The 27,662-nt window shown below is 39.6% G+C and overlaps 2 protein-coding genes and 1 long non-coding RNA gene across 3 annotated transcripts; 2 read left to right on the plus strand and 1 right to left on the minus strand.

The window, feature by feature from the left end:
• Positions 1-294: 294 nt before the first annotated feature.
• Positions 295-2,324, minus strand: LOC117340452. Its single transcript, XM_033902212.1, has 3 exons — positions 1,864-2,324; positions 1,158-1,286; positions 295-419 (listed from the first exon to the last, which is right to left on the minus strand). The coding sequence occupies exons 1-3, from the start codon at positions 2,162-2,164 to the stop codon at positions 295-297; spliced, it is 555 nt and encodes a 184-aa protein (XP_033758103.1). The 5' UTR covers positions 2,165-2,324.
• A 2,566-nt stretch (positions 2,325-4,890) lies between these two features.
• On the plus strand, positions 4,891-6,808 carry LOC117340453 (zinc finger MYM-type protein 1-like). The gene is made up of 2 exons (XM_033902213.1): positions 4,891-4,942; positions 6,369-6,808. Exons 1-2 carry the CDS (start codon positions 4,891-4,893, stop codon positions 6,806-6,808), a joined length of 492 nt encoding a protein of 163 aa, XP_033758104.1.
• Positions 6,809-18,200: 11,392 nt separating this feature from the next.
• LOC117341556 lies at positions 18,201-22,732 on the plus strand. The gene is made up of 3 exons (XR_004535665.1): positions 18,201-18,470; positions 19,996-20,068; positions 22,437-22,732. It is a non-coding gene; the product is annotated as an uncharacterized LOC117341556 (long non-coding RNA).
• The last annotated feature ends 4,930 nt before the right edge of the window (positions 22,733-27,662 follow it).

The following is a 27,662-nucleotide window of genomic DNA, read 5'->3' on the forward strand; positions in this document are numbered from 1 at the left end:
GGAACCAAGACGGTGCTTTCCTTTTCTTTTCTTTGCTCTTATTTACTTCTGTTTCAGCTACATTCGTTTCAGAACCAGAACTGGCTGCAGCTACATCTCTTATACATCCTATAGTTTTAGGCGGCTGAACTGCCGGATCTTTTGCAAGTATCTCTTGCATATCCTCCATGTATTCCCATGTCTTCCTGTTCTGGCCTGTTCTCTTATTATTATCGACAATGGATTTGTAATGTTGCTTCAAATTGCGCCATTTTTTCTCGACACAATTCCAAGATACCTGATATCCCTGCTGATTTATTTCTCTGCTATTTTTTTCCATACCACCATTTTTTTTACTGCCTTAAGAAATGATTGCTGATTTTCTTTGTATTGGCTGATGAGAAGTTTTGTAGATTGGGTTGTCCATCTGAAGTTTTCATCTTAAGAAAAAAAGGGAAAAATTAAACAATACACAAATGCCAAGGCCACAATTAATCTGAACAATGGAATAATGTATAATCCATTCTTGCATGTCTGAGGGAAAATTTATTTATGCAGCCCCAAATAATAATAATAATAATAATAATAATAATGATATGTTCTAACTTTACTCAGGGAAGACATGGACCAACACATTATTTCAGCAGAATCAGGCATGGTTTCCAACAGGGACATGTATTCATATTAACAGCTTCTTTGTTATCAGTAAATCAGGGAAAGAATTAAGCACCAACCTTGGTAACCCATGAAGGGGACATCCTGTCATTGTTTTTTGAAGGTCTGATAATCTATTTTGTACAATGGGTTGCCATCAGTTTGTGATTCTATTGGTTATGCCTTGCTACATTGATTATACCTCAGCTGGACTAGTATCCTTCATTGACCTTGTTGTCACTTATACATAGCACACTTTTACATGTACTTTATTGTTGAAACAAATGAGTAAATACATTCACTTTTTGCTTTGAATTAAATTCAATTTCATCTGGAAATTATGAATATCAAGTACTCTTGACAGTGAAATATATATATTTCATAGAACTTCTTCTGAACAAACAAGGTACTGTTGCCCTTAACTGACAACTGGTAACCCATGTGTCCATTAGTTACTGGTTGTTTAAATCAAACATACTACAATGTATGTACTAAAGAAAAAATTATCTTCAAAATTAATATACCTGTATCAACAGAATGGGAATTGGAAAAGGGTATAGCAGGTAGTATTGCTGCATGATTGAATTTGTCGTCTTCATTATCATCATTGTTTTCATCATCGTTTTCATGTTCGTTGAAAGTTTCATCAGTGCCTGAAAGAATCAAGAAAAACAAAATTGGTACACAAGTTTATTCTTTAGCTCTAGTAAACTGTTATGACAATTACATTTTAAGAGTGATTTAAATCCTACATGACTGTCTGCTGACAACTGTTACCTCATTATTGTAGAATTGGATATTCTTATTATAATTTGTGCTAATGAAATTATCATGTATATAGCTAGTCTTATAAATCTGAAAAGATTTTTTTCAACTCACAAAAATATGTGAAATGGTGGGGTTTTGGCCATGCTTAAGATTTTAATTATATAAATAATTTCAATGTATGTGGTTCACCATTCATTTATTTTTCAGTACTATCTGCAAGATTTTTTCAAAATTTGAATGTCCGTCTGCAATTTATATTGAAAGCTTTATTCAACATTGCCCTCACATGATCATGCATTCAACTCGACAAGTGAAATAGATCTGTTATTTACACCATTAACATAAATTATTGTATTGTAAGTACCCAGTATACATATATATATCTATACACATTTGCACATACTAGAATTTCATCCCATTGCATACTAGAAGTACATTTAGAATCTAAAAATCTTGTAATACCTGGCAAGGGAGAAATACAAATAACTTTATCAAAGTTGTCCCAATCAATCAACACATTTATAATCCATGGATTAATTTGTGCTACAGCTTGTTGCCCCAAAGATGTCAAATTTTGAAGTACATGTGAGTAGACCTCTGTTGTTTTTTCTTGAACTATAACTGGAACATTTACTGCTATTTCTCGCAGCCTCTTTGCACTCTTCTCACTGGCCACAATAAGAGAATTTAATATTCTCTTATGTAGGTGAGTGTGGTACTTTGGTGGAACAAGGTTAGAAATAGGGCCGACAGGTACTTCCATTTCACCTGGAAGAAATGAAACAAAAATTTACATCAATATTCTCTTTGTGGTATACCGTGGTACTTGATGAAATACCGACACCGTGGTACAAATATTATTGTGGTACCCAGCCCTAGAATTCAATCCATGCTCCATTTATTAGGCGGAAGCTATACATAAAGAACATGGTAGATAACTCTGATAGAATTTGTTATCATTACACTAGTAGATTTACAGTGAATCCTACATCTCTCCCTTTTTCAGACTTAAAATGTACAAACATTTAATACTGGATCAATGACTAGAATAAGTTAACCTTGAGTATTAGAGGATTTTTGTATGATGAAATATGGCTATAATTAAACAAACTTTTAAAGTGAAGTTTATGAACTAGTAACATTAACTTTTAAACTTGAAATAAACTTCTTCGATTGTCATTTTTGTGGCTAGTAATATAACTACACCAATGGCAACGTACGTGGCCACGTGCTTGCACTGACATAAATACATAATCTGTTAATAGAGTGTTTAGGGAGAATTGCAAATGCCTCAATACAGTTTACAAATGTCCCCTTCATATCTGTAACCTGTCATTATTATGTTTACGGGCTTACCTGTTTTAATTTCCTTTATAATTCCATCAGCTACCTTCGAATCAACTTCGAGCGTCAACTTGTCCGCCATGTTTTATCAGAAATGAAGCATCAACTTCATCGGTTTGCAAGCGCTTGAATCTAGCTCTTCGTTGTAGACCAAGCGCTTGCAAGCGATTACAAGCGCTGCGTAGTTTGCAACGCACCCCAGACTCATACTATTATACAAAATCATTCACCATCATGTCGCAATTAGACCCACACGGCATCATGCACCCAGCAGACCCTAGGACAAGGCAAACACACCCCTACACCTTCAGACACCTATCTGCCACCAATGACACAAATACTCCTTTTTCCCACACACAATAACACAATGGAACCTCCTCCCGGTGGCAGCATTACAATGCACTACACTAGAGATCTTCAAGGCACATATACACAATGCAGCCCTTGATGATCTCAAACACACCCTCATAATGTTTTATCTTATAGTTTCCACTAAAAAAATTAATTTAAAAAAAAAAAACTCTCACTGTACCCAAATCCCTGCACATTTTTAATTCTTTTAAAAGCATACAACGATCCTTCCCGCAACCGTAATCGTCATTTTTGACGGAGGTTTGTCAATCAAAGAAGAAGAAACTTATAAATCCGCATTCCGCACTTCCTTAGTAAAACACGTGGAGTTCTAGATGTAAAAATTCGATCAGACGACATTTGATAGTAATATTTCTCTGGGATTCAGAGATAAAGAATACTATATTATATTACATAGTGAAATATATCAGGGAAAGGTAATCATATTGACATGAGGAACAGACTGTATCAATTGACCATGTGGAGTTCAGTGTTACAAACATTCGATCAAACGGCCTTGGATCCAGATCAGCAAAACTATATACACTAGCATAATCACAGAAGCTTAACCAATACACGGAGATAATAAGGTATGTCACTGCTAGATATGTAACGACATAAAATGTAATTTCAGATGATTCCAAACAGTGGCTAGAGGTATTTTTGAAAGATAATTATGTAATGTATACATACTATTTACAACAATACTAATTAACAAAACCATCATTTAAGTCGGTTTTCACTCAGTGTAAGGCATTCGTCGTATACATATATATACGTCAGACAGTGTCCGAGACACACAATGTAACATGTATTTATACACATTTAGCACCTGTACATTATACTTGTACTTTACTATTGTCTGCATTAATTACTAATTAAAAGAATGTGTTGCAGGTATTGTGGTTTTAGTAAGTAAAATAGCACGTGTAGATATCACCAGAGACCTATATACTTTAATATAGGTCTCTGATATCACGCATGTTATCAGCTTAGTGTGAAGTTACCTGTTTACACGTATTCCAGTATCTGCTGCTATATATACAATTAGTATACTACTAGTGTTTATGCATATATAATTGTTCACATCAATATTTAGAAGTCATGGAACTAGAATTGTTTTCATTTGCATATGTATTTTGAACAGGTATCTGAAAAAAAAGAGTTACAAATCACCGATCGCTAGTAGAGCCAACAGCGACAGACCGTGACGAGAATCTGTTTTTCGTTAGTGTCGGTCGAATCGATCTATTGGGTGTACTCTGTTGTGGCTGGTTGTACTTTTTTGTGGGACTGATTCTGCCGGTGACTTCTCCTATTAACATGGGGAAGAGTGTTGTGATCAATTGGTGCGAGTTGGTATTATTTAGACAAGTGTTCGCCAACTCGGACCGGAAGTGATGTGGTAAAGCGAATATAACTCGTCCAGGTAGTTCACACATAGTCAAGCAAGCGTACAGACGTATATTCGTACTGTGCGGCGTGACTGTGGACTACACTTGCCATTGTTAGCGTAACATTGTTACAATAGCATATATTAGGCCATCTTTACATCTTTGGTGTCGGAAGCAAAAGGTTTTTGATAGATATTGCTCCTTGCAGTATTTACCTTGTTTTCACTGTGTGTATAGTTATACACTCAGGTGTGTTCACCGATAGCTATTTATAGCACGAATCACTGTGCATTGGTAATAGCCCGAGGCCGTATTTTTTGTCACTAGCGCATGTGTTGGTGTTCTATATTCAGTCTGTTCTGTTGTGTGGGTTCTTGTTGTTAGTAAACTCATAGTAAAAATGGCACTGAATATCAATACCGCGACATACAATGAACTTATCACCATTCATGGTATAGGTTCCAATAGAGCCAAGTCTATTTTACAAAAACGTGACGAGTGTGATGGGTCGATGACTTGGGAAGATCTCAAGGGTCTCGGATTTTTTTTTTCGTGGGGTGGGGGTTATCATATTTTACATCTATTGAAATTTTTTTTTTTAGTGGACTTCGCTGTAGTAAAAACTATGGCTTCCTTTAACGTCGGTATATAGAGGAGTTAGTATCATTGAAAAAACCTTTAGTAAGCATGTTTCTCGAGTTACATTTATAATAAGGTCAAAGCATTAAAGGGACATTCCTTCGTTCGGACATCAGAAACATGCAAAAGTCATTCACAAATATCGTCTGTCTTTGCGGCATTTGTGATACTTCGGGGCGAATTATAAATTTTCGAGACTTGCTACTTAAAAAACTCCGGTTTACCTTGAGAATTAACTGCCGTATTAATGTACTCCAAGGGAAAAATACGCATTTAAAAAAAAAATTGTTAATCATTTTGACGACATAAACTCTATTAAAACGAAATAATGTCCCTTTGATAAACTCGTTCAATAAATTCAATATTGCTAGATCTGGTGCTAGATTCTCTAAATCAGCAACACAACATATACGTTTGTTGTCTTTTGATTGTCAAACGACAGTCATATGATGTACTAAATTAATTTTGTCCCTTTTCCCGAAGAAACAATTATCTTATTGTGTTGTCTGGGGAGGTATAACGGCTAGGGTAGTATCAGACAAGAACTATTATAATACAGAATAAGTTCCCTCGGGAAAGGGATAATCTGATAGATCATTAGTTACCGATATTTTTTTGTAGGGACATTCATGGGAAAAATAGGCAATTCCAAGAAGTTTGGCTAAAAAATATCCATGGATGCGGTATTCTCTGTCACAGGATTCAGTATACTGTGCATACTGTGTATTTTTTGGAAGTCAACGAGAGGATGCAAAAGAACGCACAACGTTTGGTAAGACATCGCCAGTTACCGATTGGAGTAACATCAGTAAGTTTGTGGCTCGGCACACTTCTGGCAATTCCGTCCACAACGACAATGTCTCTGTCGGCGAGGAGTTTGTGCGTTTTGTAAAGGACGGGAAACCCGACATCATCAGCCATGTCTTATCTCATCATCGTGACAACGTTGAAAAAAATAAGCATATTCTGAAAGCCATTTTAAAAGTGATCTTATTTTGTGGCAAACAAAATATTGCCCTCCGTGGTCATGAAGACCAAAGAGGAAATTTCCATGCTCTTTTACGATTTAGTGCAGAGAACGACCATATCCTGATTGAGCATTTGGCCAACTCTGACCCAAGAGCGAAATATACATCGCCACATATACAAAACGAGTTGATCGAGTTGTGCGCGGATCAGATTAGGAAATCGTTAGTCGATGCCTGCAACAACGCGGGGTGTTTTGGATTTATATTGCAGACGAAGCAACCGATTGTTCGACAAAGGAGCAGATCGCGTTGTGTGTCCGCTACTTCAACCGTCAGCAGGGAGAGGTGTGTGAAGAGTTCCTTGGTTACAGAGAGGCGTCAATTACAACCGGACAAGCACTAGCAGAAACATTTTTAGAAGCATTGGGCGAATATGGTATCAATATCAACCAAATGCGAGGTCAAGGGTATGACGGTGCCACCAATATGGCAGGGGTCCATCGTGGTGTGCAGGCACGGATTCGAGAACGCGTTCCGTTGGCTCTATACACACATTGCATAGCACATTCATTAAATTTGTCCATTGTACATTCATGCAAAGAGACCATTGTCAGGAACATGATGGACACTGTTCAGACTGTTGCTTTTGCCTTTGACTATTCAGCAAAGCGTCTCATGAACTTCGAAGAATGCCTGGTAAATGATGATTAAGCAAGGATGGTCATGAACAGGAAGACCAAACTAAAAACACTTTGTGAAATACGCTGGTTCAACCGAGTTGACGCACTTAACACATTTTTGAAATGTTTCGAAGTTGTTGTTGAGTCATTAGAGGAATTAGGAAGTGACGGCGACTCCAAAGCTAGAGGATATGCATTGTCCATCAAGCAATTCGATTTTATCATCACCCTTGTATCAGCAGAACACATACTTGGTCCGCTCGACCCACTCTCTGCTTTACTGCAGGACAAATCACTAGATCTTCTAGAAGCCGTCCATGAATGCCAAGTGGTCATTAATGTGCTCCAGGAGGAACGGAATGCTGATGAGGTCTGGGAGGCTCTTTTCACTCATGCCACAGAGATTGCTGAGACGCATGGCATTCCGCCAAGCATGCCAAGAGGGGTCGCATTACAACGTCAGAGACACCGACCGAATGTTCCGGCCACAACACCTTCGGAATACTGGAAGCGTGCAATGTATCTCCCATTTTTAGACCACCTTATTATGGAACTGACAGACAGACTTGTTCTGAACCAGCACAGATTCGTCGCGCAATACCTCATCCCGACAAAACTACCGGCTTTGACACAAGAGAAGCAAGCATACCTGTATGCTTTCGGAGACAACATGCAACTGAATACAGAACTACAGAGATGGAAAGTTCGGTGGGCCAATGCTACTGGAGACAAACCAACCGGTCTGTGCGACACGTTAAAATCAATTCACGAGCCTCGCTTATACCCAAATGTATGTCGATGTCTGGAGATACTCCTTTGTATGCCCGTCACTTCACCCTCGGCCGAACGATCGTTCAGCATCATGCGCAGGGTAAAAATCTGAGGTCTACCATGCGATGTGACCGGATGTCGTCGCTTGCATTGTTGCATGCATATCGAGATTTTGATGTAGACCTTGACTTGGTAGTGTCCAGGTTTGCTGAAACCAAAGCCCGCCGACTGGGTTTCATATTTCAATGAATGAATGAATGAATGAATTGACACAAAATCTCATGGAAATTGAAAGTTGAATAAAAACCGATTATCACTCATAAAATAGACGTATTTCTTGTTTAGTTGGACTAATGAAACTGCCACCAGAATACTGGAGATTACTCCTAAGGCCTTCTACAAATCAAATTTTTCCTGGGGGATACCCCCAGAACCCCTAGCGGGAGGGGGAAGTATTCCCCTCCCGTGCCCACCCCCTCCTCGCGCTACGCGCTTCGAGTGATGCCTTCGGCATCACGTCGGCGTACACTTCCAAACAGGCCTAGCTACGCGCCTGGTACCTAGTACAATATGGGACCCTCTGGTCAATCAGGGTGTGGTGACACTGGAGCCCGTGGCTTCTGGTGGTCGGGAGAGCGCCAACCTTGAACCATCACTGCAACAGGTCAAGGACCTGGCAGAGAGAGTGGGGGAAGGACAAGTCCTCTTTGAGAAGGACTTCAGAATTAGAACTGAGGAATTGGAAAGGACGGAAATGGAAATGATGAAAAGGGTGGAGGAAATGAGGGAAACATTTAGAATTCAGCTTAAGGAAAAGGACGATTTGCTTCGTGAGGCTCTTGCCAAGCAGGATGCAAAGGTAGGGTTTGGTCAGCTCGTCGGTTCTGTATATGATATTGCTCCAAACGCATCGAGGACTTGGATCAATTGATAAGGTGCGTAGTAAAGACCAAAGTTCTGGGGTAGGGGGCAGGAGGTCAATTTTGGCAAGTGAGGAGATGGATAGGAAGGTCAGGCTTCCCACTTACGACGGCAAGACCGAGTGGAAGCCTTTCTTTGTTCAGATCTCCCACATTGGTGACCGATATGGTTGGTCAGAGAGGCAGAAACTAGATAAACTTATTGAGTGTCTCCGTGACAAGGCTCTAAGTTTTTCAGCTCCAGGCCATTGCACGTGCGTGATAACTTCAAGGTCCTCTGCTCAAAGCTAAATCAGCGATTTGGTAAGCAGGATCCCCCGCATATTGTCCGAAGGGAATTAGCAGAGTTGCGCCAGAGTCCGGATGAGACTGTGGAGGAGTATGCGGAGAGGGCGCAGGAGCTTGCTACAGATGGTTTCCCAGGGGCACAGAAGGACTTTATACAAATAATGGCCACAGATAGTTTCCTGAAGGGCCTGACTGATAAACGAGTAGCTCTGGCTGTGCTTGACAAAGCCCCAAAAACTCTCGATGATACCCTTACCCTGGTTCAGAGCGCGATCACAAATCAGAAACTCATCTATGGTCCTTCAAAACAGCCGAAGACAGAAGTCAGAAGAGTTTCATTTCAGACTGACGAAGACCAGGAAGGCCCTTCCATACGGCATACTTGGCCCTGCCCGGGGGAAAGTAGGAAACAACTTGACAGAGAAGAGTCAAGCAAACGGAGGAAAAGCTCCCGAAGATACGGACTCGGATAGACTCACTACTGAGGCTTGTTCAGGAAAAGGGCTGGCAATCGATCCCCCTCCCCGACACGGGGGCGCGGCTGCTTTGAATGCGGTGAGCTTACACATTTTGCCCGTGAATGTCCGAAAAGTAAGAACTCTAGTGTGCGGAGATCTCGATCCCCTTCACCTACTGCGGTGCCTTTAAACGACCAAGGGCTGAGGCAATAGGCCAACCCTCAGCCCTTTCAAATTCCATTGAAGTTAAAAAAAGCGCCGATATTTTATTGCGGGAAGTTTCCCTTTATCCTTCAGACGGTGATTCACGACATCGAAAGTCATTGATTCCCCTATCAGAATGGAAGGTAAGGACTGCAGAGCAGTTGTGGACACAGCAGCTCAGGTTACAGTCGTCAGCTTAGAGTTGTTCAACTCCCTTGATGTTGTACCTGAACTGTCGCGTGTAATTTGTATACGTGGGGTCGGAGAAGACTATGGTCAAAGGACATATCCTGGAGGGGGCATGCATTGAGATAGGCTCCCTTCGTGCTCGGGCCCCGGTGGTTGTTGCTCGTATACCCGACCAAATGATATTGGGACTTGATTTTCTTGATAAGCATAGAGCTGTTATTGACTTATCAACATATACTGTTGAGTTGAATGGTGAATCCCACGCTGCAATATGCGTGCAGGATTCCAATGACGATGGAGCAAACATGTTTAAAGTCCGTCTCAAAAGTAAAGTTGTTGTTCCACCAGCATCTTTCACATATGCCAAAGGTGCATTAGTTTGGAAGAAAGAATTGACGGGTGACATATTTGTGCAGCCCCATAGAGACCTGAATGGCCTACCTGCTCCAGCCACCCTACAGTCTGGCAACAATATGTTTTTTAAGCTGTGCAATCCTACGGACAACTATATCACCCTGAAGAAAGGGTTTGATTTTGGCACTGCATTAGAAGCTGATGATATAGGCCACGATGCGGACGCGGTCGGATCTCCGATTATCCGGTAGGTTGGATTTGGAGATTTGGAAAGGGAATTGGCAAGGGTGCGGTCAGCGCTTCCTCCTCATCTTGGTGACCTTTTCGATCGTTCTGTTAGTGGGTTACGACAGGAACAAGCATTGAGGGTAGCAAAGCTTCTTCTGTCATTTCAGGAAGTGTTTGCTGATAGTGATTTAGATCTAGGTTTGTTCCGAGGGGTATTCAACATCGGATAGAAACTGGGGACTCGAAGCCTATACGACAACGCATGAGACGAACTCCCTAAGGTTTTGAGGCGGAAGAAGAAACGCACATAGAGGCAATGCTTGAGAAGGGAGTGATTCAGCCGTCAGCGTCCGAGTGGGCGTCTCCCCCTGTGCTTGTAAGGAAAAAGGATGGGTCATTGCGATATTGTATCGACTACCGAGCCCTTAACAACGTGACGTTGAAAGACGCTTTCCCTCTTCCAAATATCGGAGCCTGCTTGGATTCCGTGGCGGGTAGTGCCTTTAAGAGCAAACTCGATATGGCTGCGGGTTACTGGCAGATAGAGGTCGATCAACGTGATCGCCACAAACCAGCTTTCATAACAATGTACGGTCTATTCGAGCATTTGCGTCTACCTTTCGGCTTATGCAAAAGTCCACACAACGTTCAGCCGAGTGATACAGCTCGTTCTCCATGGACTCACATGGAAAGAATGTCTCGCATACTTGAACGTTGTTTGGCATCCTGTTTCAAGTCAAGAAGGGTAGCGTCTAAGACCACCACAACATCAGCTAGACCTTCCAAGCCTGACGAAACGGCAGTTATCAAGACCAATATGCCAGCACCTCCAGCACATACACCTGCACGCCATGTAACTCAAACATCGAAGCCGAGGGTCACCCACCACAGACGGACTGTATCACAGCCGTCAGACCTTAACAAGATTGCTGGTAACACCAATAAACGACCAGCAACCACACCACCTCAAGACCAACGAAAACTGAAGGTAATACTACACCGATTACCTTCCTTAAACAACACAAAGCCCAGCAAAGGCTCAAATGACCCTATCCATGGTCATAACAGGTACGACGTTCTTGCGGACGACAGTGAGTTTGGTGACAGCAATGCTGCTGTTACCAGACAACCTACACCAAGTAGTCCTGTCAGTCCAAAGAGCGTCCATCACGAACCTGGATAGTGGTCAGCAATACAAACAATTTTATCATACAATGGAACATACGCGGACTAAGGGCAAATTTAGAAGAGTTTCAAAATTTATCAAAAGAATTTAGACCTGCCTTATTTTGCCTGCAGGAAGTCATGTTAAAAAACCCAATTACTTTCAGAAATTTCACGCTCTACAATAGCATCGCAACGGTGGGAAACAGAGGTGGCGCAGCTGTAGCTGTCCATAAAACTATTCCTCACAGACTTATCACGTTAAACACAAATTTACAGGCTGTTGCTGTCTGTGCAACTTTACACAGACAAGTAACTGTCTGTTCAATTTATCTTCCTCCGAGTATTGCTTTCACTAGTGAGCAACTTAGTAACCTCGCCTCACAACTCCCAGCACCATACATAATTCTTGGAGATTTTAATGGGCATAACAGTCTGTGGGGCTCCCCGAACACAGATGAGAGAGGAAGACGTATTGAGGAATTTATAGATAAAAACAACCTGTGTCTTTTTAACAATAATACCCCAACGTATCTACACCCTGCTACAGGCTCTCGTACCCACATAGACCTATCATTGTCATCCATCCATTTTACTCGATTATGACTGGAGGGTAAATGATGATCTATGTGGGAGTGACCACTTCCCTATTTTTCTTAAGAATATTGGGAACCCTCTTGATAAACCACTTCCTCGATGGAATGTGCACAAAGCAGATTGGGGCCAATTCCAACATCTGTGCAAAGAGGAGCTCACTGTAGAAAAATTCACTAACCTCGATGACCCAATTAAAACATTCACTGAAACGATTACTTCTATTGCCACAAAAACGATACCAAAGTCCATCCCAAAACCTACAAAGTTCCTTTTATCTGAAGAATCTTTTATCAATAGATCTGGCCGAAAGGCAGCTCTAAGACGATTCCTGACTTCCCCTACAACTGAAAATTACAATAATTTTAAAATTTGGAGGGCGAAGGCTCGGGGATCTATTAAGTCCGACACAAAGAATAGCTGGAAGGAATACATTTCTAAAATATCTTCAAACACATCATCAAAAAAGATATGGGATCAGATACGAAAAATAAGTGGAAAACGAAAAACGGCACCAGCATCCCATCTTATCAACAGTAACCAAATCTTCTCTTCTACATCTGAAATTGCAAATGCATTTGCTAAAAATATATCTCAGAACTCATCCGCCAAAAATCACTCCCAAAAATTCCAAACTTTCAAAAAAGACAAAGAAAAGAAACGTCTTAACTTTAAATCATCCAACACAGAAAGTTACAACAAACCTTTCGATCTACAAGAGTTGCTTGAATCGCTAAAAAGATCGACCGATTCAGCAGCTGGGCCAGATGAAATTCCGTACCAATTCCTGAAACATTTACCAGAATCATCATTACGATGTCTCTTATATATTTTTAATCAAGTATTCGCTTCCGGTAAGATCCCTGAGTCTTGGAAGGAATCAACAATTATTCCGATTCCAAAACCTGGTAAGGACGCCAATGAACCAAATAATTATCGCCCTATCTCTCTAACAAGCTGCATCTGTAAAACACTTGAACGGATGATAAACAATAGACTAGTTTGGTTCCTTGAATCCAATATTTTGAGTCCACTCCAAAGCGGATTCAGAAACCGCAGAGGAACAGTAGACCACCTGGTCAGATTAGAAACCTTTATTCGAGAAGCTTTCGCAAAGAAGGAACATCTTGTTGCTGTGTTCTTTGATCTGGAGAAAGCATACGATACTACATGGCAGTATGGTATTATGAAAGACCTGCATGAAATTGGTGTACGTGGGAATCTCCCAAAGTTCATTTCAAACTACATATCTGACAGACATTTTAAGGTTCGCGTTGGCTCAACGTATTCTGAAACAGCTAAACAGGAAGTGGGAGTCCCTCAGGGTGGGATCCTCTCCGTAACTCTTTTCGGTCTGAAAATCAACAGTATAACTTAATGTCTCGGTAAGTCAACTGAAGGGTCTCTATTTGTTGATGACTTCTTGATCTGCTATAGGTCGAAGAACATGCACACGATAGAACGACAACTTCAACAATGTTTGGGCAAACTACAAACATGGGCAGATGAAAACGGCTTCAAATTTTCTAGATCAAAAACTGTCTGCATGCACTTCTGCCAAAAACGAAAGCCACATAATGATCCCGATCTAACATTAAATGGAAGTAAAATTCCAGTTGTAGAGCAAACCAAATTCCTCGACTAATTTTCGATTCAAAACTCTCCTTTGTTCCACATATTAAACACCTAAAGGATAAGTGCTCAAAGGCAATGAATATTTTACGCGTACTATCCCACACTGACTGGGGTGCGGACCGTGAAATTCTCTTGCGCCTTTATAGGGCACTTATTCGATCAAAACTCGACTATGGGTCCATCGTTTATGGATCGGCACGGAATTCTTACCTGCAAATGTTGGATCCTATCCATAATCAAGGATTACGTCTAGCACTTGGTGCTTTCCGAACAACACCAGTGCAGAGCCTTTATGTAGAGGCAAATGAACCATCTTTAAATGACCGAAGGAAAAAACTTACGCTTCAATATGCCGCCCAATTGAAATCCAACCCGAAAAACCCGGCTTTTGATCTTGTTGTCAATCCGCAATACCGAAACATATTCACTCAAAACCAAAAACTCTTACCAACATTTGGCATTAGAATTTCGAATTTTCTTCAGGAACTTAACATAAGCTTAGACAACATAGGCGAATACACCGTATCAGATGTACCGCCATGGCTTGTCGAAACACCTGATATTAACCTTACACTACACGTGAGGGCAAAATCGAGTGCATTACCCGAAGAACACAAATCCTCCTTTCGGAATGCATTAAAGATTTTCCCGATAACGTTCAGATCTACACTGATGGCTCAAAAGATGGAGTAAAGGTCTCAGCAGCATGCTATTCCGATCACCATTGCTCTTCAATCCGCTTACCAGATGGTGCCTCTATCTTCTCTGCGGAAGCATGTGCCATCGATTTGGCCCTCGACCATATCGAAGAACAACGCATTAGAAAGGCAATAATTTGTTCCGACTCTCTATCTGTCCTTCAGAATTTACAATCACGAGATCCAAAGAATATACTCATACAAAACCTTGTTTTACGAATATCTCGTATCTTAAAAAAATGCAACATAAAATTACTTTGGATTCCGAGCCATGTCGGAATTATAGGCAACGAACTTGTTGACCGCCAAGCAAAACTTGCTCTAAATCTGCAACAAACAAATATTAAAATACCATATACAGATTTCAAACCTGTAATTAGTTCTGCCATACAGAGTAAATGGCAGCAACGCTGGTCTCTCGAGACGAGCAACAAACTTTTTAAAGTACAACCAAAACTTAAAACATCAAAACCAAGTCGGAAGAATCGTAGAGAGGAAATAGTCCTCTCTCGGCTCCGTACCGGGCACACATATCCTACTCATTCGTTCCTTTTGAAACGAGAGGATCCACCGATGTGTTATGCATGTGATGCTCAATTCACAGTGGAGCATTTTTTAATAGAATGTTCCGATTTCAAACACATTCGTGATAAATACTTTCGAGTCCCCGATATGAAAGCCCTTTTCAGTTCCGTGGATTCGAAAACAATATTTAGCTACTTGAAAGAAATCGATCTATTTTATAGACTTTGATGTCTTTTACGTTACTGTCTTTGACGTTCTATTTATATAACAAAGTTCACATAATCTATTCGTACATATACATATTTTACCATTTTTAACCAACTTTTTTTATCATAATGATATAAATATACAATACGGATGCTTTTAAAAATGACAAATTTTATCTGATTTTAACATTAAAAATAAAACATGTTAGTATATTGTTTGGCCCTAAATGACCCTAGTTGTCGATGGGCCGTTAAACATAAACAAACAAACAGGAGAACGCGGCGATGTGTTAACGTTAAAGCGTGTAACAATGTCACCACCCGTCGTGATTTCCCGGATACTTCGGTCACTCCACACACAGAGCCACATATTGCCCGTGGTCGGGGATACGGCCATCGATTCGACTTTGACCTTACACTTGATTTGTTCCTTCAATTTGCCTTTTAAATCCATACGGTACACTTGATCACTGTCCCAGTGCGATAGCCATGCCTCGTCACTAGTAAGGCATGTACAACATGTAGTGCTATGGAATGACGTCGTAAATTCGGACAAAACCACAGGTGTCGGAAACGGTTGGAACGACTGGGTTTGGCCATAAACTAGTATCTTTCCAAGCATGTGTTCCAGGAGTTCGGTTGATATCGTCCCGGGTTTGAACTCCACTGTCCGTAATTATTCAATAGAAGGTGAGACAGTTGAGGCATTCTTGATTTCCTGCGCTAATGTAGTGACGTCAACGGTTGTACCGGACGTCAGTACTTCCTGGCATCTGTCCAGTTTGGGCTTCAACTCATCCTTCAGGTGTTTGGTTAATGCAGTTTTGTTTTTCTGATATATTTGTATTTAGTCTCTCTAGTTCGGTACACATCTTCACTAACAAGTCAATGGTATGATCTATGTTGTCTTTCATCTGTTTCCCCTGACGTTTAATGTCACTGATGGTTTTCTGATATCCTCAGTTTGTCTCACTTTCACGAATATCACGCTAGATTTTAGGAATGTCGGTTTTGGAAAGCTTGTCAACATACTTCTGTATTTCCAGTTTCTGGTCGGCAACGTAATCAGTTAGCTTCCCGAGTGTGTGACCGTTGTGACTCTCCTTAATACAGTCCAGACAAAGTAACTGGTGTTCGCACGATTGACAGACGTAAACGAATCCCTTCCCTGAATGCCGGGTACATCCAGGGACTGGTACCTGGGCCGCCATGTCCCCAATAAGAATGTCAAGCTCTTCGCCGATTTGATCACAGTCTTTGGTATGTCAATATGGCGGTCAAACTTCCTGGTATTTCTCCCAGTTGTGCAACATGTAATTATATACTGCATGAGTGCTCGCCTAAAATAGATATGTAGTTCGCACTACATTAACAAATCTAGTTTTGGATTGTATTATATTGTCCGTCGACAATTTGAGTGATTTAGGATAATAACCATTCAATGCGTTGATAGGTGCCTATCTGTAATGTAATATTGATTTTCTACGGTGACTTGTAAATTTTGTTCCTGGCTTGGGTTTATCAATATGGCCGACACACTTGTTGGTATTTCTGAAAGTCGTCTTCCGGTAATTTGACAATTAGGTTATTCTATATATTAACCCTTCTTTCGCATCTAGCAGCCTCGCCCAATACTAAATACTGTACATGTATTCCAGTACTGTTAGCACATATAAAGAACAACAATGACAACTGGTTTGGGTGAATATCAATCAATGGCTATTTATTATAGTATTGTAGTAGGGCAGTGAGCAATGCCACGAGAGGATGTCACCTCGACTCGCGTTGTGTTCTAATTGGAATGTCAAATGGTTTCAACCGGTGACACCCAGTCATGTAATGCCGCTACCACACCCAGGTTCAATTTGCCAATGGCATAGACGTGAAATGATGACTACAAGAGTATAGTAAATTTAACAAGTTTATTAATATAAAGATGATATATGAAATATGTACAATGAAGTAGCTAGCTGTAGGGGCCTAATCCATATCCAATAGGGCATGTGCCCATTATCACCAGAAATATATACAAACGTAAATGAACAACAGAATATAAACAACTAAAACTACACACTGCTGTTTACATTATACTTAGAAATGATAATGCTATGGTATGGCATTAACTGGTGTGCCCTGGATAAACATTACTAACAAATATAGCTACAGATATACTAACATAAAGTCCACCCCCCTGTATAAAGTTGTCTACCTTGCATTGTCCCAGCAAGGGCAGACGTGTATGTATAAAAACCACCCAAACTACAACAACAACCCTACATATAAATGAAACTATAGCATACTGAAACTGTCAACAGACTACAATCGTTTTTACAAGTGAAGCTACCACATTCCGCTGGCGGAACGATAGGTAGTCCTAACTAGATATTTGAACATGCCGCAGCTGACAAACTAACACTGAGGTATAGATAAACAAAGCTGCTGCATTCCGCTGACGGAACGAAAGGTAGCTACGAGAGCATAATGACAAACCACCCTCCAACCCAGAAGTAAGCTAACCAATAGAGAAAGAGCCCAACATTCCGCTGACGGAACGGTATACCTACTACATAGCTAACTATCGAATACTTAAGTACCAGTCTGCCTAAGAATCATGCAAAATCTCAAAAGGTGATTCATGACATGTCTCAGAATTGCATAAATTTTATTTTAATAAAAGAATTAAATTGTTGAAATTGAAAGAAACAGTTTCTAGGTAAGTGCGTTGGTCTTTTTTTTCTTTTATTACCACATTTGTGAAATAATTACCCTTGCTCTATTTACTATATGTGTATAGTTAAAAGGCCAGTTTTAATTTTAAGATTTTTCCTTAAACCAGATCAACATCATTATCAATTATGATTCAACATTTAGAAATATCTTCGATTTTTAATTACATTTAAAAAATGCGTGGGATAATCTAAAATTAAATAATAAATTAATTTTGAAAATTGTTTAAAGAACCATTATTAGTAATTATGAGTTATCTCCCTTGGACTCCTGAACTCTATGAACAAATGTTTTATTTCAAATTAAAATTGATTTCAATGAAACAAATGACATATCATACATAAAACCATGTTATTATACAAAATGAAACTGTTTCCATCACATGTTGTGAATATTTAACAAAAAGTCTTCAACAGAATATAACATTGACTTTGGTTGGAGAGTTGATGTTGACAGGGAAAACAAATATGGCGGGAGCTGTGTCTGTGGAAAGGGATGACCTGCATATTTCGTTGTTTTTAAGTGAAAATTGCCTTTGATTTGTTTTTATCCATATGTCACATCTGAAACACTTCTCTTAAGAATGTCTAGGCAATATACGCGCAATTATTTCTACCAGGCTTGGCTTTGTTGAAAGATATCATGCATCCAGGGCATAACATTTTGTATGTCCTGAACCGCCGGGGGAGCAGATCGCTTGCAATCACAGTAGCGAGGCATCACTGCCATCAGGTAAGTTACTTGAAATTCAATATAATGTAGTCATATTTATTTCTGAATGATTTCATGTTCTGGAATCAGGATAGGAAGCTTATCAAGCTCAATTATCAACAAACAGCCTATGAATTGTCTTCTGGCACGGCCATCACAGGACTTTCTATAGGTAATAGCTGTTTCCTCGGCAATGTGTACAATGGGTCTTCGGTGAGGTGCGAGTAAATATTACACAATAGTCATTGTCAATCAGGACAGAGATTTACTAGAATTCATTAATAACTTATAATACCAGTATGTGTAATTCACTCTATTTAATTTACTTTTAAGAAAAAGCTAGCATAAACAAGTTGTCATGATATCTAACTTCCCTGCAATGCAAAAAATCAAATTAGAAAAACAATTATGGAGTCTAAACAAACTGATACTACCATAGCATGATGTTTATGAGGCTTTAACTAAGATATTAGGGGTCGAACGATTTACCCAAAAACACCCAAAAACTACCCAAAAACACCCAAAAACTACCCAAAAACACATCAAATTCAAGCAATAGTAATAATTCAATCGTTAATAAGGTAAATGAAAAAAAAAAAATGTCTGGAAGATAAATGTGCGTGAATCGACAAACTACGCTAGATAATTGTCTTGCCGGTTTTATTGTATGACTGTTTGTAAGAGTTATCTCCCTCGCCGTCAAAACCCTACTCGCCGATAAGTCAACTAAAGAAGGTATCAATAGCTGTATTGATATGTTAACATATACATATCAATTTCTAATGATGTTTTCATATAATGTGTTGATGTTGTGAGATGTTTTAAGGTGTTTTTGGGTAGTTTTTGGGTGTTTTTGGGTAAATCGTTCTGCCGGATATTAGGCTGTCCACATGTAAAAATATACCTCGTATACGCACACATACAAATTTGCTGTCTATTAACAAGCAAAATGATTGAAAATAAGTGATGACTGGTACAGTACATGTTAGTAGCACTGAGTCTTTTCACCGCTTCAATTGAAATATATTTTACAAGTGTTAATTATGCTACATTAGTACATTCTGCAGGGATTTACTGTAACTGTCAGATAAAAACACAAGTGTAAAAAAATGAAAGGTTGTCAATAATGAACCATGTAAAATAGTAAATATCATTTTGTGGGTTATCCCATTTCATACAAATGTGGTAGTCTATATGACATAAATAAAATGTAAATTATGCCTTTTTAAAATATAGTAAAAACTTCTAGTGTGAGGTCTGAAATGAAATAATGATGGTTTGCTTTATCAATCCTTATGTCATACACAACTCAAAATCTTAAATTGAAATTTCAAATTTGGAATTTGAATACCTGGTAGGTAGGCCTACCATTTTTTGAAATTTTGAAAAAGAAATCTATCTTTCTCTTTGTGTTTAGTAGACCAGTGTGTCAAAATCAACAAATAAGGAAATTTTACATTCGGCTTTTAACAAAACAAATATTAGTTAATGCACCTCTGCTAGCAGTAAATTATGCCGGTATAACTTATTCTGTCTTATCTTACAGATGCTGTCTGTAGCAGACCATGGGTTTAATGCTGCCTCTTCTCTCCACTTATCACAGGAACACATCTCAAAAGGTATGTAATGAAATCAAACAAATGGATTATTATATACAGGTAATACAAACATGCTACCTATGCTACCCATGGTTTTAAATCTTACATTTCACATTATCCCATATGCTCAATTGGATTTTTCTGAAGAAAGAGTTACTAAAGTATGAACTATATATCTTTATATATCTTGTAACTTGTCAAATATGAGCATTAAAGTGTATATACAAAGGCAATGAATGTTTTACGAGTACTATCCCATACTGACTGGGGCGCAGACCGTGAAATGCTTCTGCGCCTATATAGGGCACTTATTCGATCAAAACTCGACTATGGGTCCATCGTTTATGGATCGGCACGGAATTCTTACCTGCAAATGTTGGATCCTATCCATAATCAAGGATTACGTCTAGCACTTGGTGCTTTCCGAACAACACCTGTGCAGAGACCTTTATGTAGAGGCAAATGAACCATCTTTAAATGACAGAAGGAAAAAACTTTCTCTTCAATATGCCGCCCAATTGAAATCCAACCCGAAAAATCCGGCTTTTGACCTTGTTGTCAATCCGCAATACCGAAACATATTTACTCAAAACCAAAAACTCTTACCAACATTTGGCATTAGAATTTCGAATTTTCTTCATGAACTTAACATAAGCTTAGACAACATAGGCGAATACACCGTATCGGATGTACCGCCGTGGCTTGTCGAAACACCTGATATTAACCTTACTCTACACGTGAGGGCAAAATCGAGTGTATTACCCGAAGAACACAAATCCTCCTTTCGGGAATGCATTAAAGATTTTCCCGATCACGTTCAGATCTACACTGATGGCTCAAAAGATGGAGTAAAGGTCTCTGAAGCATGCTATTCCGACCACCATTGCTCTTCAATCCGCTTACCAGATGATGCCTCTATCTTCTCTGCGGAAGCATGTGCCATCGATTTGGCCCTCGACCATATCGAAGAACAACGCATTAGAAAGGCAATAATTTGTTCCGACTCTCTATCTGTCCTTCAGAATTTACAATCACGAGATCCAAAGAATATACTCATACAAAACCTTGTTTTACGAATATCTCGTATCTTAAAAAAATGCAAAATAACATTACTTTGGATTCCGAGCCATGTCGGAATTAAAGGCAACGAACTTGTTGACCGCCAAGCAAAACTTGCTCTAAATCTGCAACAAACAAATATTAAAATACCATATACAGATTTCAAACCTGTAATTAGTTCTGCCATTCACAGTAAATGGCAGCAACGCTGGTCTCTCGAGACGAGCAACAAACTTTTTAAAGTACAACCAAAACTTAAAACATCAAAACCAAGTCGGAAGGATCGTAGAGAGGAAATAGTCCTCTCTCGGCTCCGTACCGGGCACACATATCCTACCCATTCGTTCCTTTTGAAACGAGAGGATCCACCGATGTGTTATGCATGTGATGCTCAATTCACAGTGGAGCATTTATTTTTAATAGAATGTTCCGATTTTAAGCACATTCGTGATAAATACTTTAGAGTCCCGGACGTGGAAACCCTTTTCAGTTCCGTGGACTCGAAAACAATATTTAGCTACTTGAAAGAAATCGATCTATTTTATAGACTTTGATGTCTTTTACGTTGCTGTCTTTGACGTTCTATTTATAACAAAATAATCTATTCGTACATATTACTTCATATAATCTATTCGTACATGTATATATTTTACCATTTTTAACCAACTTTTTTATCATTATGATCTAAATATACAATACGGATGCTTTTAAAAATGACAAATTTTATCTGATTTTAACTTTAAAAATAAAACTTGTTAGTATATTGTTTGGCCCTAAATGACCCTAGTTGTCGATGGGCCGTAAAACACAAACAAACAAACAAGTGTATATACAACCTTATTAAAAATTGAAAGTTTAATGGTCACTTATTTGCCAAAATAAATATTCATAACTTATCTAACATGATAATCCTTTATATGCAAGTAAAAACAAATCTTTGATTGTGACTTTTAAGGTGTTAATGCTATTTCTTCAGATGTAAGAGAAGGATTTTCTCAAACCTCATTGACCTAAAGGTTCCCTTTTGTTCCTAGCTGTGTTCATATGTTTTTGAGTCTGATCTAGTGAAACAAAATGGCAGACAGTGTTGAAGTTTGGTATTACTATTTCTAATTCACAGAAAGATCTTTGATTTCATATGTAGATTTCTCTTATTATCAAATAATTAGGTAGAGAAGATCATATAATCAATCAAGATATTTAAATGCCAATATCCCTCTAGGATTCAAAATATAGGAATAGGCCTACTCTGCAAAAATCCCAATAGGGTTGTCACTATGGTGTTCAAAAATAATGTATTAATTTTTAACTGTATTTCTTTTTATTTCAGATGCCAATTTCTGAAGAGTATGATGATAGGGAGAAAATAAGAATGAACAGTGGTCGAACAATGTGTATACTGCCTTTCAGTGGGAATTGGAGTACATTGAACATGTGGTTGCCATAGTAACTGATATTTAAACAACTTCTTTCTCATTAAATATATGCTTATGTCATAATGATGGTGTTAAGTTTTATTTGTTATTAATGGTAATAGTCAGTGTATATATGTTAACAACATACATTGATTTAAAAGCACCATGCTTAATTTGATAGTGTGATAATATTCAGTCAGTATTTTTCAAATGTTATAGAAAATGCACAAGCATGTACATGTCAAACATGTTTAAAATTTGATTGAAATGAAATTAAAATCCAACATATATCTTAAAAAAAAATGTTACTAGTAAATAGGGTTAAGCTGTCTAAAATACAAGCATAATATTGGCCTGTTGTTGTGTTTAAGCACATCTGAACTATTCTTTTGTGTTTTATGTACCATTAACATATATGGTTACCATAGCAACAATCACCCTTAAACACTTAAATACTGTCTCTTGTATGATTTTTTTTAAAATTTGTATTCTAAATGGCAATCATAATAATGATTTGCAAGGATGATGGAAAATTCCAACACATTTTTAACATGATATGTACAATAGGCCATGCAAACTAAATAACAATAGCGAAAACTCTGCCAAATGTTAATGCAAAATTTCAAAATTTTGAATGTTCTGTAAAAATTATGTTTTTTAAAATCCCACGGGTGTCTTGGTATTTTCTTATTGTTTGATATGTCCTCTTTCTTAATGTATCAATAGTTTTTGTTTATTGATCTGGTTATGGATGATAAGCTCATTTAAAAAGCTCCTTTTTTCATAATGAACTTTGGAATTTTTGCATGTATTCCTAGGTAGTTTCCATGGCAACCGATATTGTTAATTTTTCAAAGTTAGATTTTTGGTTCAAAACTCTGTGTTGCACATTTACACAAAACAATAAAACAACTCATCATATCATTACCTAAAGGAATGAATTTTTATGTCGAATAATCATAGATTTTTGTTGCATTTTCATGCAAATTACCATGGAAATCTATATTCCATGGTTACCATGGCAACGAGCACATTTTCATAAAATAAAAGTTGTTTTCTTCAATACATTTTAGTGATATATATACTGAAACGAAAAAGAAACGCAACATGGAAAATTGTGATTAATTTTGTATTAAATATACATATCTGTATAAAAATCGCGGAAATAAACATGCACCCTGCCTAACACCCATACCAATCTTCAAAATCACCCAAGTGTGACTAGAGACCTATGCACTTCCGGCGCGGTAAAAACATCAAAAACCGTGCCTGTACAAACATATGCGTTCTTTTTTCATTCAAACCAGTATCAATTCATCACTAACATTGAGCCACATCATCGCCAATACTTTTGCAAACAATAATTCCTTTTACAATTATGCCACGGTTATCAAAGGTTGATAGAGGACGTGCTATAGCGATGCTTCTGGCAGGGAACACGCAACTTCACGTCGCTCGACAATTCAGAGTTCACAAATCGACTATTAGTCGATTAGTTTCACGTCTTAACGCAACAGGAAGAGTCGATGACCAGCCGAGATCAGGACGTCCACGCGTAACGTCGCGACGTCAAGACCGGGTTCTTAGGTTGGCACACCTGCGTAACAGGAGATTAACGGCCGCTGAAACGGCAAGGAATACGATTGGTAATCATAACCGTCGAATTCATCCCCAAACAGTGATCAACAGACTGCGTGAGGCTAATTTGCGTGCAAGGCGACAGTACGTTGGTTTACCACTAACACCGCAACGTCGAGTACGTCGTATGCAATGGGCAACGGCACATATGCCCAGACGTTTTCCTATGAGACGTTGGAGGTCTATGCTCTTCACCGATGAATCTCGATTCACGTTATTTCGAGCAGATGGCCGTCAACGTGTGTACCGGCGTCGAGGCGAACGTTTTGCTGACGCCTGTGTTTTGGAACACGACCGATTTGGGGGTGGATCAATTATGGTTTGGGCGGGAATCTCCCATGGTTTGAAGACGCCTTTGGTGATAGTCAATGGGAATTTAACGGCCGTACGCTATCGGGATGAGATCCTTAGGCCCCATGTTGTGCCGTTTGTTAGGCAGCATCATCTAACCTTTCAGCAAGATAACGCGAGACCACACGTTGCAAGAGTCTGTAGAGACTTTCTTGCGACACAGAACATTGTTCCTATAGATTGGCCTCCATATAGCCCCGACCTGTCCCCAATCGAGCATTTGTGGGATGAATTAGACAGAAGAATTCGAAATCGCCGTAACCCCCCAAATACCCTCCCTCAGTTAGCAAATGCACTCGTCCAAGAATGGAATAACATTCCAATACGGAAAGTCAATGCCCTGATGAACTCAATGCAACAAAGAATTAGAGATGTGATAACTGTTCGAGGAGGACACACACGATATTAGGGCACGGTTTCAAAACTGCTGCCATTTCAACTTGGATTCACGTAGGGTACTACCAATCATGACCTTCTAGCAAAGTGACCTGTTCTTAAAAATCTCTAAACATTTAAAGGATGTTACATCAATATTCAATATTAACTATTACATATGAAATTTAAACATAATGCTCACAAGTATTATTTTATTAAACCTACAATTTGAAGTTGCGTTTCTTTTTCGTTTCAGTATATATAGGATCTAAAATAAACTGAATCTGTGACATGTCATGAATCACCCCCTGCATGATTCTTAGATAGACTGCTACTTAACTACATCCCGCTGACGGGACGGTAAATTAGGGAGGCTGTCCTCACCTGTATAACTACAGAAGTGGTCTAGAAGTATAGAGAGAACTGACCCCGGGTCGACAAAGCTTTATATACTGGCGAGAATAGCCTCCAACCTAGTGATACCATAAACAAATCCTACAAGTCAAACGATTGGTCCCCGGGTAACCGGATGACCAATCAGAAACGGCCTTACAAATAAGACCACTTCCGCCAGCATGGCGGCGAAGTAGGCATAGCAAACAGGCAACAAGCGCACTGCAACAAAATACCGGGATTATATGGCCATAATAACACCTGGCACAACAAAAATGGAACCAAAAGGTAACAAACTATTTCCTCTACATGGCTAATACAATGACACGACCAGACAAAGGGGTAACACTCCTAATTTAATTATACCGAGAATATTTCCTTTCCTGAAGCCAGGAGGATTGTCGAGAGCAAGGACAGCACAAACCCAACGTTTGCCACAATTGTTAAACAGTCGTCAGCGGGTACTATCTCGGTGAAGGATGCCTCTATCCAAGCATTTGAGGACCAGTCTGCCTGGGGTCCAAATGCTCCCGAGATGGCAAACCAGCCAAAACACAAACACTTCATTGGAAGAGCATCACGCTGGAGTGCCACCCCCAAACCTCCAGAGCCTTCAAAACCCATTAAACTCACACCACCATCAATCGAACCATTGCCATCGAATACAAAAACAACCACAAACGAACGGAAATCTAAGGCAGGTGCCGACCACAATAGACGACGAACTCTTTCACAGCCGTCGGTCGACACCTCCAGAATTACCAAACGACCTGCCACTACACCCCCTCAAGACCAAAGAACACCAAAATCTAGGGTTCGGATCAATAGGCATCCCTCCCTAAACAAACCGGCCAAGGGTTCAGATGACCCTATCCTTGGCTACAACGGGTATCTCGTTCTTATGGACGACAGTGAACAGCATATCACCAACGTTGCTGTTACTAGACAGCCTACACCAGGCAGCCCTGTCAGTCCGAAGAACGACCAGCATGAACCAGGATAATGGCCAACAATAACAACATGATTATACAATGGAATATACGCGGACTACGAGCAAATATAGAAGAATTTCAAAATCTATCGAAAGAGTTTAGACCTGCCTTATTTTGCCTACAGGAGGTCATGTTAAAAAAACCCAATTACCTTTAGAAATTTCTCGCTGTATAATAGCACCACAGCTATAGGAAGCAGCAGGAGGCGCAGCTGTAGCTGTCAATAAAAATATTCCTCACAGAATGATCACGTTAAACACAAATTTACAGGCTGTCGCTGTATGTGCAACTTTACACAGACAAGTAACAGTCTGTTCAATTTATCTTCCTCCAAGCGTTGCTTTCACTAATGAGCAACTGAATAACCTCGTTTCCCAACTACCAACTCCATACATAATACTCGGAGATTTTAATGGGCATAACAGCATGTGGGGCTCTCCGAACACAGACGAGAGAGGAAGACGTATTGAGGAATTTATAGATAAAAACAACTTGTGCCTTTTAAACAACAATACCCCAACATATTTACACCCTGCTACAGGCTCCCGTACCCACATCGACCTATCACTATGCCATCCTTCCATTTTTAGCTCACCTGGACCAAAGGTCCGGTGAGCTTATGTCATGGCGCAGCGTCCGTCGTCTGTCCGTCGTCCGTCCGTCCGTCCGTCCGTCCGTCCGTCCGTCGTCCGTCCGTCCGTCGTCCGTCAACATTTACTTCAAATCGCTACTAGTCAAGAAGTTCTTATTGGATTTTGACCAAATTTGGCCAGAAACAACCTTGGCAGAAGGGGAACAGATTTTGCATAAATGGTGACTCTGACCCCCGAGGGGCCAAAGGGGCGGGGCCCAATAGGGGAAATAGAGGTAATTCTTTTAAATCGCTACTAGTCATAAAGTTATGAATGGATTTGAACCCAACTTGGTCAGAGACAACCTTGAGGGAAGAGGAACAGATTTTGCATAAATGGTGACTCTGACCCCCGAGGGGCCAAAGGGGCGGGGCCCAATAGGGGAAATAGAGGTAATTCTTTTAAATCGCTACTAGTCAAGAAGTTCTTATTGGATTTTAACCAAATTTGGTCAGAAACATCCTTGGCAGAAGGGGAACAGATTTTGCATAAATGGTGACTCTGACCCCCGAGGGGCCAAAGGGGCGGGCCCAATAGGGGAAATAGAGGTAATTCCTTTAAATTGCTACTAGTCAAGAAGTTCTTATTGGATTTTGATCAAATTTGGCCAGAAACAACCTTGGCAGATGGGGAACAGATTTTGCATAAATGGTGACTGTCCCCCGAGGGGCCAAAGGGGCGGGGCCCAATAGGGGAAATAGAGGTAATTCCTTTAAATCGCTACTAGTCATAAAGTCATGAATAGATTTGAACCCAACTT

Source organism: Pecten maximus, chromosome 13 (genome assembly GCF_902652985.1).
Source record: "Pecten maximus chromosome 13, xPecMax1.1, whole genome shotgun sequence".
Lineage (NCBI taxonomy): Eukaryota > Metazoa > Mollusca > Bivalvia > Pectinida > Pectinidae > Pecten > Pecten maximus.

Excerpts from the sequence above, each read along its gene's own strand:
- LOC117340452 (XM_033902212.1), bottom strand. The coding sequence starts at position 2,164 with ATGGAAGTACCTGTCGGCCCTATTTCTAACCTTGTTCCACCAAAGTAC. Across the intron at positions 1,287-1,863 it reads TTGTATTTCTCCCTTGCCAG|GCACTGATGAAACTTTCAAC; the intron begins GTATTACAAGAT and ends TGATTCTTTCAG. Across the intron at positions 420-1,157 it reads TTCCCATTCTGTTGATACAG|ATGAAAACTTCAGATGGACA; the intron begins GTATATTAATTT and ends TTTTTTCTTAAG.
- LOC117340453 (XM_033902213.1), top strand. The coding sequence starts at position 4,891 with ATGGCACTGAATATCAATACCGCGACATACAATGAACTTATCACCATT. Across the intron at positions 4,943-6,368 it reads TGAACTTATCACCATTCATG|ACGAAGCAACCGATTGTTCG; the intron begins GTATAGGTTCCA and ends TTTATATTGCAG.